Source organism: Myotis myotis, unplaced genomic scaffold (assembly GCF_014108235.1).
Source record: "Myotis myotis isolate mMyoMyo1 unplaced genomic scaffold, mMyoMyo1.p scaffold_m19_p_19, whole genome shotgun sequence".
Taxonomy (NCBI): Eukaryota; Metazoa; Chordata; class Mammalia; order Chiroptera; family Vespertilionidae; genus Myotis; species Myotis myotis.
In genome coordinates, this window is record NW_023416323.1 from 13,754,122 (window position 1) to 13,767,575 (window position 13,454).

The 13,454-nt window shown below is 48.8% G+C and overlaps 1 protein-coding gene across 2 annotated transcripts; it reads left to right on the forward strand.

Moving 5' to 3' along the window:
* Window positions 1-8,529: 8,529 nt before the first annotated feature.
* Window positions 8,530-13,452, forward strand: SLC22A31 (solute carrier family 22 member 31). 2 transcript variants are annotated; one of them, XM_036346617.1, is made up of 9 exons: window positions 8,530-8,971; window positions 10,518-10,621; window positions 10,718-10,872; window positions 11,172-11,340; window positions 11,548-11,693; window positions 11,787-11,895; window positions 12,014-12,228; window positions 12,635-12,746; window positions 12,966-13,452. In XM_036346617.1, exons 1-9 carry the CDS (start codon window positions 8,594-8,596, stop codon window positions 13,270-13,272), a joined length of 1,695 nt encoding a protein of 564 aa, XP_036202510.1. In that variant the 5' UTR covers window positions 8,530-8,593; the 3' UTR covers window positions 13,273-13,452. The 2 variants fall into 2 exon arrangements, with proteins under 2 accessions (XP_036202510.1, XP_036202511.1); XM_036346618.1 differs by lacking the exon at window positions 8,530-8,971 and adding an exon at window positions 9,300-9,508.
* The last annotated feature ends 2 nt before the right edge of the window (window positions 13,453-13,454 follow it).

Consider the following 13,454-nt stretch of genomic DNA (forward strand, 5'->3'; position numbering starts at 1 on the left):
CCTGGGGGGAAGACAGTTGACCCATCCTATTGGGAAACACCTTGCCCCACAGTGCGGAGTTTCTGATGCCCATTAAGGGAGTGAAAATAACAGCCTCCAGGCAGAAGCAATTGCCCCACCCTATTGAATACCTCTTGACACACCTGTGAACCATTGCCTGAGGGCAATTCAAGACAGAATCCTATCCGTCTGTAGATATTGGTGGTCACGGTCTCTGGAGGCTTTGAGTCTCTGCTTGATCTAATTAGTCAGAAACAGCATTTGACACAGTCCTGCGCTAGAGATTGAGAGGTGTAGCAGATCTACCTAATACATAGTTACAAACCCAAACAGGCAGCCAAAATGAGGAGACAAGGAAACAACCCCAAAATGAAATAACAACAGAATTCTCCAGAAGAAGAGATAAATGAAATGGAAATAAGAAATTTATCTGATATAGAGTCCAGAATAATGATGGTAAAGATGCTCAACAGCATGAGAAAAGATATAGTAACTATGAAAACAAATAATGACATAGCACAAATAAAGAACACATTGGAAGGAATACACAGCAGATTAAGGGAAGCTGAGGACTGAATCAGTAAATTAGAAGACAGGGTTGAAAAAATCACTTGATCTGAAAACCAAAAAGAAAAGAACAATTAAAAAACAGGAGAACAGCTTAAGGGAGCCGTGGGACAATGTGAAACATAACAATATTCAAATAGCAGGTATGCCAGAAGAGGCAGAAAGGGATAGAGAATGTGTTTGAAGAAATAATGGCAGAAAAGTTCCCTAACCTGGAAAAAGATAAAAAGTCACACACAGGAGGCACAGAGAACCTTAAGCAAGAAGAACCCAAACAGGCCCATGCCCAGGCACATCATAATTAAAATGCCAAAAATTAAAGACAAAGAGAGAACCTTAAAGGCAGCAAGAGAAAAACAAACTGTTACCTACAAAGGAGCTCCCATAAGGCTGACACCTAATTTCTCATCAGGAACTCTATAGGCCAGAAGGGAATGGCATGAAGTACTCAAGGTGGATATATCCAGCAAGGCTATCATTCAAAATAGACAGTGAAACAAAGAGCTTTCCGTACAAAAAGAAAAAAAAAAAAGCTAAAGGAGTACATCACCACCAAGCCAGCATTACAAGAAATGCTAAAGGGACTGCTATAATGAGAAGAAGAAATAAAGACAGAAATCTAGGCATACAGAATTAAAATGTCAATATACTAGTATAAGTACCTATCAATAATAACCTTAAATGTAAATGGAGTAAATGCCCCAATCAAAAGACATAGGGTAGCCCGGCCGGCATGACTAAGTGGTTGAGTGTTGACCTGTCAACCAGGAGGTCAGGGTTCAATTCCTGGTCAGGGCACATGCCAGGGTTACAAGCTCAATCCTCAGTGTGGGGTGTGCAGGAGATAGCCAATCAATGATTCCCTCTCTCTCTCCTCCATTCCTCTCTGAAATCAATAAAAATATATTTTTTAAAAAGACATAGGCTAGCTGAATGGATACAAAAGCATGACCCAACTATATGCTGTCTACAAGAGACCCACCTCAGAACAAAAGACATACACAGGATGAGAGTGAAGGGATGGAAAACAATTTTCCATGCAAATGGAAAAGAAAAAAGGCTGGAGTAGCAATACTCATATCTGACAAAATAGAATTCAAAATGAAGGCCATCACAAGATACAACAAAGGTCACTACATAATACTAAAGGGATCTATCCAACAAAAGGATATAACCATGGTAAACATATATGCGCTCAATATAGGAGCACCTAAATATATTTTTAAAACTTCTAGAGGACTTTAATGGAGAGATCGACAACAATACAGTCATATTAGGGGACTTTAACATCCCGCTGACTTCACTTGGATAGATCTTCAAACAAAAAATTAACAAGGAAACAGTGACTCAGAAGCACACAACGAATTAGATGGATTTAACTGACATTTACAGAACATTTCATCATAAAGCAACAGAATATACATTCTTCTCAAGTGCACATGGATCATTCACAAAGACAGACCACATGTTAGGACACAAAAAAGTCTACAAATTCAAGAAGATTGAGATCATATCAAGCATCTTCTCAGATCACAGTGGAATGAAATTAGAAATCAACTACAGTAAAAACACCCCAAAACATTCTAACCCATGGAGGCTAAATAGCATCTTATTAAACAATGAGTAGGTTACCAACGAGATCAAGAAAGAAATAAAAAACTTCCTGGAAACAAATGAAAATGAACACACAACAACCCAAAATCTCTGGGACACAGCAAAAGCAATCCTAATAGGGAAGTTCATAGTACTTTAGGCCTACCTCAAAAAAACAAGAAAAATTAACAATAAACTATTTAACCCTACAACTTAAAGTACTAGAAAGAGAACAAGAAAACCCCAGAGTAAGTAGAAGGATGGAAATAATAAAGATTAGAGCAGAAATAAATGACATAGAGATTTTTTTAAATACAAAAAAATTCAATGAAACCAAGAGCTGGTTCTCTTTTTTTGTTGTTTGTTTGTTTATTTGTCTTTCGTTAATCCTCCTAAAATAACCCAAGAATATTTTTCCATTGACTTTTTAGGGAGAGTGGAAGAGAGAGGGAAAGACAGAGAGAAACATCAGTGTGAGAGAAACACATCAATTGGTTGCCTCCTGCCTGAGCCCCAACCAGGGCCCAGGCTGGGGAGGAACCTGCAACCAAGGTACGTGCCCTTGACTGGAATCAAACCCAGGACCCTTTGGTCCACAGGCTAACGCTCTATCCACTGAGTCAGACTGGCTAGGGCCAAGAGCTGGTTCTTTGAAAGGATAAACAAGATTGATGAATAATTAGCCAAACTCATCAAGAAACAAACAGACAGGACTCAATTAAATAAAAAATAGAAACAAAAGTGGAGAAGTAATCACTGACACCACAGAAATACAAAGGATTGTAGGAAAATACTGTGAACAACTATATGCCAATAAGCTGGGCAATGTGGGTGAAATGGACAAATTCCTAGAAAAATACAATCTCCCAAAACTGAATCAGGAAGAATAAAAAAACTTGAATAGGCCAATAACAACTGATGAAATAGAAGCAGTAATCAGAAGACTCTCGGCAAACAAAAACCCGGATCTGGATGGCTTCACAGGGAAGTTTTATCAAACATTCAAAGAAGAACTAATATCTATACTCCTCAAACTATTCCAAAAAATCTGAGAGGAAGAAACACTTCCAAGCTCTTTTTATGAGGCCAGCATTATCCTAATTCCAAAACCAGATAAAGACACCACAAAGAAAGAAGATAGGCCAATATCCCTGATGTACATAGATGCTAAAATCCTCCACAAAATATTAGCAAATCAGATCCAGCAATATATTAAAAAGATCATACTCCAACCAAGTGGGATTTATTCCAGGGATGCAAGGCTGGTACAATATTCCCAAATCAATAAACATTATACATCACATACACAAATTGAAAGGCAAAAATCATATGATCATATCAATAGACGCAGAAAAAGCATTCGACAAAATCCAACACCCATTTTTGATAAAAACTCTCAGTAAAATGGGAATAGAGGGAGCATATCTCAACATGATAAAGGCCATATATGACAAACCTACCATGAAAATCATACTCAATGGGCAAAAACTAAAATCATTTCCAAATTAGAAAGGAGGACGTAAAACTCTCATTATTCGCAGATGACATGATACTATACATAGAAAACCCTAAAGACTCTACCAAAAAACTACTAAATAAATGAATTTGGCAATGTCGCAGAATACAAAATCAACACCCAAAAGTCTATGGCTTTTTTATACACTGATAATTCTCAGAAAGAGAAACTAAACAAATAATCCCATTTATCATTGCAACAAAAAAAAAATTAAGATACTTAGGAATAAACTTAACCAAGGAGGCAAAAAACCTGTATTCGGATATTGAAAAAACAGAGGAGATATAAACAAGTGAAAGAATACACCGTGTTCATGGATTGGTAGAGTCAACATTATTAAAATGTCCACACTACTCAAGGCAAGCCACAGATTTAATGCAATCCCTATTAAAATACCAACAGTGTATTTCACAGATCTAGAACAAATACTCCAAAAATTTATATGGAATCAAAAAGGAACCCGAATAGCTGCAGCAATCTTGAGACAGAAAAGCAAAGTTGGAGGAATCACAATACCAGATTTCAAGTTATACTACAAAGCCACCATAATCAAAACAGCCTGGTACTCGCACAAGAACAGGCATGTAGATCAATGGAACAGAACTGAGACACCAGAAATGGGTCCAAGACAATACACTCAATTAATATTCAACAAAGAAGGCAAGAGCATACAATGGAGTCAAGACAGTCTCTTCAATAAATGGTGTTGGGAAAATTGGACAGAGACATACAAAAAAATGAAACAACCACCAACTTACACCATACACAAGGATAAATTCAAAATGGATAAAAGACTTAAACGTAAGTCGTGAAACCATAAAAATCCTAGAACAGGGGTGGGCAACCTTTTTGTGAGTGCATGCCAAAACCAGCAAAATCTCTGACTCAAAATTCTTCTGCGTGCCAACCCTAATTTTTGAGAACATGTTACACCTACTTGATATCTCTTAAGGTATACGTATGTGAAGAACCTTGAAGAAATAATAAAATTCATTCGAGCAACAAAAACACAGTATATGATGATGAACAATACATTTATTTTTTAATGTATACATGTACACTGATAGTCCCACAGAAAACTTGGACTCCATTTGATATTATCAGTGGGACTTTTGCTGCTGCACCACTGATGAGAGATTTTACATCAGGTTTATATTTCGTGACCTTCAGAGATATGCACGAGCTACTACTTTCATCTGTCAGGCTACTCCTATTACGAGACTTAACAAAATTCATCACTGAGAACAAAGATTTACAAGCGTATGTGGATGAAACCAAAACACTGGTCAGATCTAGGAAGGCAGGGAGAGTTAAGGCAGAGGCATAGAAATTGCTCTTCCCCTCTCTCGTCAATCCATGTCTATGGTCTTTAAGATAACTTGTTATGTAAAATTATTTATTTATCTAAGATGCACCTACACTGAATTTATCTGAAAAATAAAAAAGTCGATATTAAGAAAAAAATTGTAAGTGGAAGATTATAAGCGAGGGTTTCGTGTGCCAGCAAAAGTTACTGGCGTGCCATGTTTGGCACGCATGCCAGGGGTTGCCCACCCCTGGTTTAGGGGCTTCAACACGTGAATTTTGGGGACATAATTCAGTCCATGGCAAATAGTAAAGGTAAACACTGGTAAACATAAATGCCAGTATTATTGTATTTTGTATAGTTTGTAACTCCTTTTTTCCTATATTATTTAATAGGCAAGTGCACAAAATAATCATTAAAATCTACGGTAATGGGTTCATGATATATAAGGATACAATCTGTGATGATAATAATATAAAGGCGGGACAGAAATGTATAGGAGCAGTGTTTGTATACTTTTATAACTTATTGATGTTATTCAAATTAGGGTGTTGTATGTTTAACCTAGGTTGTCATAAGATGTTAATTGTAATCCCCAACGTAACCACTAACAAAAACCTAAAAATTCTGTTTAAAATAAAAAGGGAATCAAGAAGGCATATATTAAAAAAGAAGCAAGTAGCCCTGGCCAGTGTGGCTCAGTTGGTTGGGCATTGTACCATTCACAGAAGGTTGCTAGTTTAATTCCTGGTAGGGGCACGTGCCTGGGGGTGCAGGCTCAATCCCTGGTAGGGGGTATGTAGGAGGCAGCCAATCGATGTTGTGCTCTCAGTTGGTTAGAGTATTATCCCGGAGGGTCATGGGCGTGATTCCTGGTCAGGGCATGTTCCCAAGTTGTGGGTTCAATCTCCAGTCACCTGTGTTTCTCTCTCACATCCATGTTTTTCTCTCTTTCTCTCTCTCTCTCTCCCTTCCTTTCTCTCTCTCTCATCTATAAAAAACATATCCTCAGGTGAGGATTAAAAAAAAAGTTCAACCCCTCAAGGAGCTATAACAATTATAATCATATACACACCAAACAACAAAGCCCCAAAATATAGAAACCCCAAACTGACAGAACTGAAGGGAGAAATACTTAGGTTATACACAGGGTGAGGCAAAAGTAGGTTTACAATTGTATGTGAAACACAGAGTCCAAGAAGAAATCACAAGGGAGACTTTTTAAATAATTGGAGAGTATAGAAAATAAAACTTATAGGAATGCAGGGAAATTTATAGCTCTGAATGCCTGCTACCTAAAAAGAATCAAATTACACCCAGCTGGTGTGGATCAGTTGGTTGAGTGTCCTCCCATGCACCGGGAGGCCAATAGAAAGGCATGCAACTCAAGTGGAAAATGGGCAAAGGATTTGAACAGTTATTTTCCAAAAATATACACATGAACAAGCACATGGAAAGATTTTTAACATCACTAGCCACTAGGGAAAAGCAAACAAAAACCACAATGAAATACCAGGATGAGTATAGTTTTGTTTTTGTTTTTTAACGAGAAGGCAAGTGGGGGCAAGGAGGTGGAGAAATTGGAATCCTTGTGCATTGCTGGTGAGAATGTAAAAATAGACAGCTGTGTGGAAAATCGTTTGGTGGTTCCTCAAAAAGTTAAACATAGACTCAGTACTTGACCCAGAAATTTCACTTCTACACATACACCTGAAAGTTCTGAAAACAGGTACTCAAATACTTGTATAGTAATGCTCATTTAACATCGACAGGTTTTGCAACTAAGCAAAATGACATAATGAAACCAATTTTACCATAGGCTAATCCTATATAATAAAAGGCTAATATGCAAATTGTCCTGTGGGTGGGAGTTCAACTGATCCGGCAGTTAGACGTGCACTGACCACCAGGGGACAGTGTGGAACATGACGGGTGTCGGCCATGCAGTGCTGTCAGTGGCCAGCAGTGGAGGTGCTGCTGCCCCCATGGGCCCCTATGAGAGCGGGACTGGGGCGGGATGGTGGAGCAGGTGGCGCCAGGCCAAGGCAGGTGCGAAGGGAGGCCCTGGCTGGCAGCCGGCAGCCACTAGGGACCCTACTGGTGCACGAATTTTGTGCACTGGGCCTCTAGTTGATATATAAACAAGAGTGAAGTTCCCACAGCAAATCATCAACGTAAAACAAAAGAGCTTTGAATGAAATGATGTTATTGGAGAATATGCTGTACACCAATGTTCATAGCACTATTCACACAATAGGCAAAAAAGTGGAAACCTAATGTCCATCAACAGATGAATGGATGAACAAAATGTGACAGATTTATACAATGGAATATTACTCAGCCACAAAAAGTAATGAAGCCCTGACAGATACTGCAATGTAAGTGAACCTTGAAAACATTATTCTAAGTGAAAGAAGCCAGACCCAAAGGGCCACAAATTGTATAGCTGGGTGGGAATAGGAACTGATTACTTAAATGATTACCAGGTTTTCTTTTGTGGTGATGAAAATATTTTGGAACTTGATAAAGGTGGTGGTAGCATAAAATGGTTAGTTTTATGTTATGTGTATTTCACCTCAAAATATTTTTAAAACCAGTAACATCCTTAAATGCAAAAAAATTTTGCCAGTTAGAAAATACAATGCAAATCCAGTCTCTTCACAAAGCAACAGAAAGCAAACTAGTTAGGAAAATTCATATGTAATCTATAGGACCTATTGTAATGTTCCTCACGAGGAACAACAGAAGTTGAAAACAAACGCGACCTACTTTGCTCCTGGGGATGGAAGCGTCCACCAGGGTGACGGTGTCGGTGCCCCTACTTAACAAACGCAATGCCATTCCGCGCCAGGGTCACAAAGGACACAGAGCTGGACAAGGTAACTGAAGCTAGTTTTGCAAAATACTGACGATAATCTTCAAACTTCTGAGAATGGAGCACCAAGCAGACCTCACTCGATACCACACTCCGCCAGGGCTGCAGCAACGGTGGGGCCACACAGAAGGGCCGGGGCTGGACACGGAACCGAACAGTCCGAGCTGCTCCCTCCCGCGGCTGCAGGGCAGCCTCAGGCTGCCGGGGCGGGGGCGGGGCAGTGGGAGGGTCCGCATCCCGTTCTCCGTTGGCCCGACGCCAGGCCGGTGAGGGGTCTACTGCGCGTCTGGCCCGCGACCCCCAGTCACCCCACGGCCGCCGGGCTCTCAGGCCGACGCCGAGACCCCGACGCCACCTGACAGCGTTAGCCCGGTCCGGGGGACAGCCCAGGCTCGGCCTCCAGGGCGGCCCCGACGCCCCGCTGGCCACGCCTCCGCAACCCCACGGGCGGCCCAGGCTCGGAGACCCTCCCTGGCCGTGCTGTCCGCGGCCCGTCCAACTCCGCCCTCTGGCTGAACCTCTCTGCCCCGCCCCAGTCCCCGCCCCTCCCAGGCCACGCACGAGGGTCCTGTCCGCCCCTCGGCCCCGCCCCCTTATGACCCCGCCCCTCGGCCCCCGCCCTGAGAGCCCCGCCCCCAGGCCCACCTGCCGACCCCGCCCATTAGGCCCCGCCAGCAGCAAGGCCCTGGCCGGCAGGTTCCTCCCTCACCACCTTCGCCCGGGCGCAGAGGCGTCGATGGAGCCGGAGGTGCGGGTGTTGCGCGCGGCGGGAGGCTTCGGCCGGGCGCGGCGCCTACTGGCCACAGCTTCGTGGCTGCCGTGCGTGGCTCTGGGGCTGGCGCTGGGCTCGGAGCCTCTGCTCACCGCGCTGCCCGCGCACCACTGCCAGCCGGACCCCGCGCTGCTGCCCCCAGCGCTGCGCACCCTGAGCGGGCCCGCGCTGCTGGACGCCAGCGTGCCTCGCCTGGGCCCCGCGCGCGCCCGGAGCCCCTGCCTGCTCCTGCGCTACCCCGAGCCCTCGCCCCGCGCCCGCCCCAACGGCACGCGGTCCTGCACGCGAGGTTGGCACTACGCGCTGCCCGCCGCCGGCCTTCTGCGCAGCCCGGTCACCCAGGTGCGAGAGGACTGCTCTTCTGCACCCTGCCACCCAAACTCTGCTCCGCTCCTTCGTAACCCCTTTGTTCCCCCTTGTAACCCTCTTGTTCTGTACCCCCTGCCCCTCTTCCCCCATTTCTCTGTTCTCCTTCCTCTGCCCCCTCTCCTCTGTTCCCCCTCCTTTCTCCCCCTTTCTCTCTCCCCCTGCTATTCCCCCTCCTTTCTCTCTCTTGCTCTCTTCCCCTCCTGTCTCCCATTTTTTTCTGTTACCCCCCTTTCCTCCCCCTTTCTGTCCCTCTTCTCTTTTACCCTTCTTTCTCCCACTTCCTTCTATCCCCTTCCTCTGCTACCCCTTTTCTTTGTCTCCCCTCCTTCATTCCCATGGCTGCCCTTGGTCTACTGAGGCTCTCATTGGGGCGTGCTGTCCCCCTCTCTGATGGTGCAGCTGATGGCCGAGTGATCAGGGTGCCAGGTAAAGTCCACGGCCCAAGGCCTGCCGAGGTGGGCAGGCAGCCTGGGGGAGGAAGAGGAGGAGTTAAGCTGAAGGTATGACCAGGTATGTGGCACCAGGAGTTCACTTCAGTGCCAGGAACATTTTGAGCAACCTGTAGCTTTGGGCTATGTCAAGACTGGGTTTCCAAAACAGAAGGCTTTGAATCAAGGGAACAATAGTCAGTTCAGTTTGGGAAAGGCAGACCTAGAAGTAGGGGCGCCCGAGGGGGCAACTCAGGGGTCTGGGTGAGAAGACATGGGGAGGGGCAGCTAGTACCTTCTGACCCTTTGGCAGCCTCAGCCCCACAGCTGCACCCCCATCCCTGGGAGGATCGGCCCAGTGTGGAAACTGGGGCGAGGTTGCCACATCCCTGCCAGTCCTGTCTTTGGCCCTCCAGCCAGCAGGGCTTCTCTTCTCCCGCCCATTCTGTTCCACCACATACCTGCTTCCTGTTGGTATATCGATTGGTCAGCTGGATTTTAAAATGAAAACTCGGACACACTGTGACTCCAGACAGTATGTTAAGCTTGTACAAAAGGCACAGGACCTTAGTGGGAAGGTGGGGAGGTGCAAAACTGAGGTCAAGTGCCCTTGACAGGAAAAGCAGGTGAGCACAGCTCTGCAGGCTGTTCCGGGAGCTGCTCTTGAAGTGAGCAGGGCAGGGGAGAAGTGAGGGTAAGGCCCTGGAGGCCCAGGGCCCAGCAGGTAGAAACTAAGGTCAGCTGAGGTCCAGGCTCGGGGAGAGTGAGGGCTGGAAAGAGGTGAGTGAAACTCCACCCAGAAAAACAGAAACCAGACTTGGGGCTCCATGTGGGTCCTCTGGGGACCACAGGTCATCACCCCCTGGGGGCTCAGCCCAAACATTCTTCTAATTCCATGTGACACCTACCAGAGTCAGGACCCACACTGTGTGACCTCGAGCAGGTCCCTTGCCCTCTCTGTGCCCCAATTTCCCCTTCTATCAAGGGAGGGTTGGAGCAGGATGTCTAAGGGCCCCTTCCAGCCTGATATTCTGGGGACTTCCGCACGGTGGGGGTCCTGGCTGGCTGACAGTGACGGGTGTCCCCTGCAGTGGAACCTCGTGTGTGAGAACGGCTGGAAGGTGCCACTGGAGCAGACGAGCCACCTCCTGGGCTGGCTGTTGGGCTGTATCATCCTGGGCATGGGCTGTGACCGGTGAGGTGCTGCCCCTCCCCTTGAGCCCCTCAGGGTCCAGCTAAACCCCTGAGCTGTCCTGACTGGCGTCCATGTGTGTCCCCCACTGCCCACCAGGTTTGGCCGCAGAGTTGTGTTTGTGTCCTCCCTGGTGCTGGCCACAGGCCTGGGGGCTGGTGAGGCTCTAGCTGCCAGCTTTCCTGCCCTGCTGGCCCTGCGGCTGCTTCATGGGGGGTCCTTGGCAGGGGCCTCTCTGGCCCTCTACGTGACGCGTGAGTACTGTGGGCGACTGGAGAGGGGCACCCACTCAGGCTAGGCCTCCAACCCCACTAGCGGAGGACGTCAGCCACAGGGGGGATTTCCTGTACTCTTGTTGAGGGCTCTTCTTGAGAAGATGGAAGGGCACTGTTTGCTGTGTGACTCTGCTGTTTGCAGCTGGCTCAGGTGCTGGAGTGGGCAGGGAGTTGGCTCAGATGTCCACTCCTGGGCAGGTCAACAGTTGGTGCCCACAGCCCGGGGAAGAGCTGCCCTCTCTAGAGGACTCGGCCTCAGGCCATCTCTACCTGCTCAGGCCTGGAGCTGTGTGACCCCCCACACCGCCTGATGTTCTCCATGGGGGCCGGCCTCTTCTCGGTGGCGGGCACTCTGCTGTCGCCTGGTCTGGCCCTGCTCGCACAGGACTGGCATCTTCTGCAGGGGCTGAGTGCCCTGGCAACAGGGCTCCTGCTGCTCTTTTGGGGGTAAGTATGGCAGGAGACAGGTCAGCAGCCTCCATGGTGGCCACCTGTCACTTCCCTCCACACCTCTGTGCGGCACCAGGCATGTGGGTGTGGGATAGGGACACAGAAAGCCACTTGATGTCCTGACCCTGGTTCCAGGGAGGAAGGGCATTGGCCCTTGTTATCCCTGTGCGGAGGACCTGAGGCATCCTCACCCGACCCCTGCAGGTTCCCAGCCCTGTTCCCCGAGTCTCCCTGCTGGCTGCTGGCCACGGGGCAGCTGGCCCAAGCCAGGAAGATCTTGTGGCACTTTGCGGAAGCCAGCGGCGTGGACCCTGAGAGCAGCTCCGAGGAGGAGAGCTCCCTGGCTACGGGTAAGGCACCAGGGGGAGCCAGGAGAAGGGAGGCCTGGGTACTGGAGGAGGACCCCCACAGACACACCCTCTCATGTTCTCTCATATCCATAGAGCTCGATGTGCTGTCTGCAGGGAACCCCCAGCCCCAGCGCCACTGGGTCCTAGAGCTACTGCACACGCGCGTCACCTGGAGAAACGGACTCATCCTGGGCTTCAGTTCGTGAGGAGAGGAGGGTGTGGGTGGGCTGAGAGGGTCTGTGCCCCACCACCCCTTTTGGGGGTTCAGTCTCCAGAGTCCTGAGCTCTGGCTGAATCCATAGCTTTGCCCTCTCTCCCAGGTTGGTCAGTGGGGGCATGAGAGCCAGCTTTTTCCGAAGACTGGCTGCTCATGAGCTGGCCTTCTACGGACCCTACTTCCTGGGGGCTGGCCTAGAGGTGGTGGCCATTGTCTTCCTGCTCCTGACAGTGGATCGCTGGGGGCGCCGCCTGGTCCTGCTGTTGGGCACTTTGGTCATGGGCCTGGCATCCCTGCTGATTCTCTCAGGGGTCCAGTGTGAGTGCAGAGCCCTGTAGGCGAACAGTGTCATCCTGTTTGGCTGAGGTCAGCCCGATGGACCGGGGAGGGTCCTGGGATCAGCCCTCTCCTGGGGTCATAAGAGAGGAGCACGTGTGTTGGGATGAGGCTACTGTCTTTTTACCTTGTTCATCTTCCCACTGTGCACCCAGGGAAACTGAGGCCTAAAGAGTTAAGGGGCTACAAGGATATACATGAAGGGGCTAAATTTAAGGGTCTGGTGTGGACGGGGGCAGCCTGCAACACCGGATGCCAAACCCAGAGTGCAGGTGCAGGGGTGAATGGTTGGGGAGGGCAGGCCCAGCAGGACCCCTTGAGACATGGACGAGGGGGGAGCCTGGCTCCGCCGGGCCTGGGCAGCATGGGACCCTCTCTTCATCCCCAGACCTGCCGGCCTGGACTGTGCTGTCCCTCTCTGTCCTGGGGCTGCTGGCCGCCCAGGCCGTGTCCACCCTCAGCAGCCTCTTTGCAGCCGAGATCTTCCCCACAGTGATCAGGTGAGCTCTGGGCTGCCCAGCCAGGACACACTGTGTCCTCTTGGGGTTGGACACCCCACACTGCTCCCTCCCCAGCGTATACCCAAGACTTCTCCATTCAGTCACATCTGGAGTTCAGATGGTCTTTTCCTGGGTGACATGGAGGATACTGGCACAGAAAGGTCAGGAATGGCGGATGGCCGCCTGCCCAGGCTGCCCACACTGTACCCTCTCCTGCAGGGCGGCAGGGCTGGGCCTTGTGCTGGGTGCTGGGTTCCTGGGCCAGGCGGCCGCGCCCATCACTGACATGCACGGCCGGCGGGGCTTCTTCCTGCTCCACGTGGTTTTCGCCTCTTTCGCCATCCTCGCCCTGGTGTGTGTCCTGCTGCTGCCTGAGAGCCGTGGGCGTGCGCTGCCCCAGTCACTGCAGGATGCTGACCGCCTGCGCCGATCACCGCTCCTTCGGGTCCATCCCCGCCAGGACTACCTGCCCCTGCTGCCACCCTCGCATTGCTGGGCCCAGACACAGCTGGTCCAGGAAGGGTGATTCTGGCTGGACAGACACACCTCCCCTCAGTTGGCCACATGTCAGTGTGGGCAGAGGGGTCTCAGGGAGGAGCTGTGGGCTCAGTGTGAAGGGGGAGTCCTCGGTTGGGCCCCTTGTTCCTGGGGGCCCTGACCTCCTCACCCCAACCACCACTTGTGAAGGATAAAGGCGTCCATGGAACT

What these genes read in the sequence shown, in the direction of transcription:
- SLC22A31 (XM_036346617.1), top strand. Translation starts at nt 8,594, where the DNA reads ATGGAGCCGGAGGTGCGGGTGTTGCGCGCGGCGGGAGGCTTCGGCCGG. An exon ending in GGAGAGCTCCCTGGCTACGG is followed by an intron (nt 11,694 to 11,786) that starts GTAAGGCACCAG and finishes TCATATCCATAG; the next exon opens with AGCTCGATGTGCTGTCTGCA. An exon ending in CTCATCCTGGGCTTCAGTTC is followed by an intron (nt 11,896 to 12,013) that starts GTGAGGAGAGGA and finishes CCTCTCTCCCAG; the next exon opens with GTTGGTCAGTGGGGGCATGA.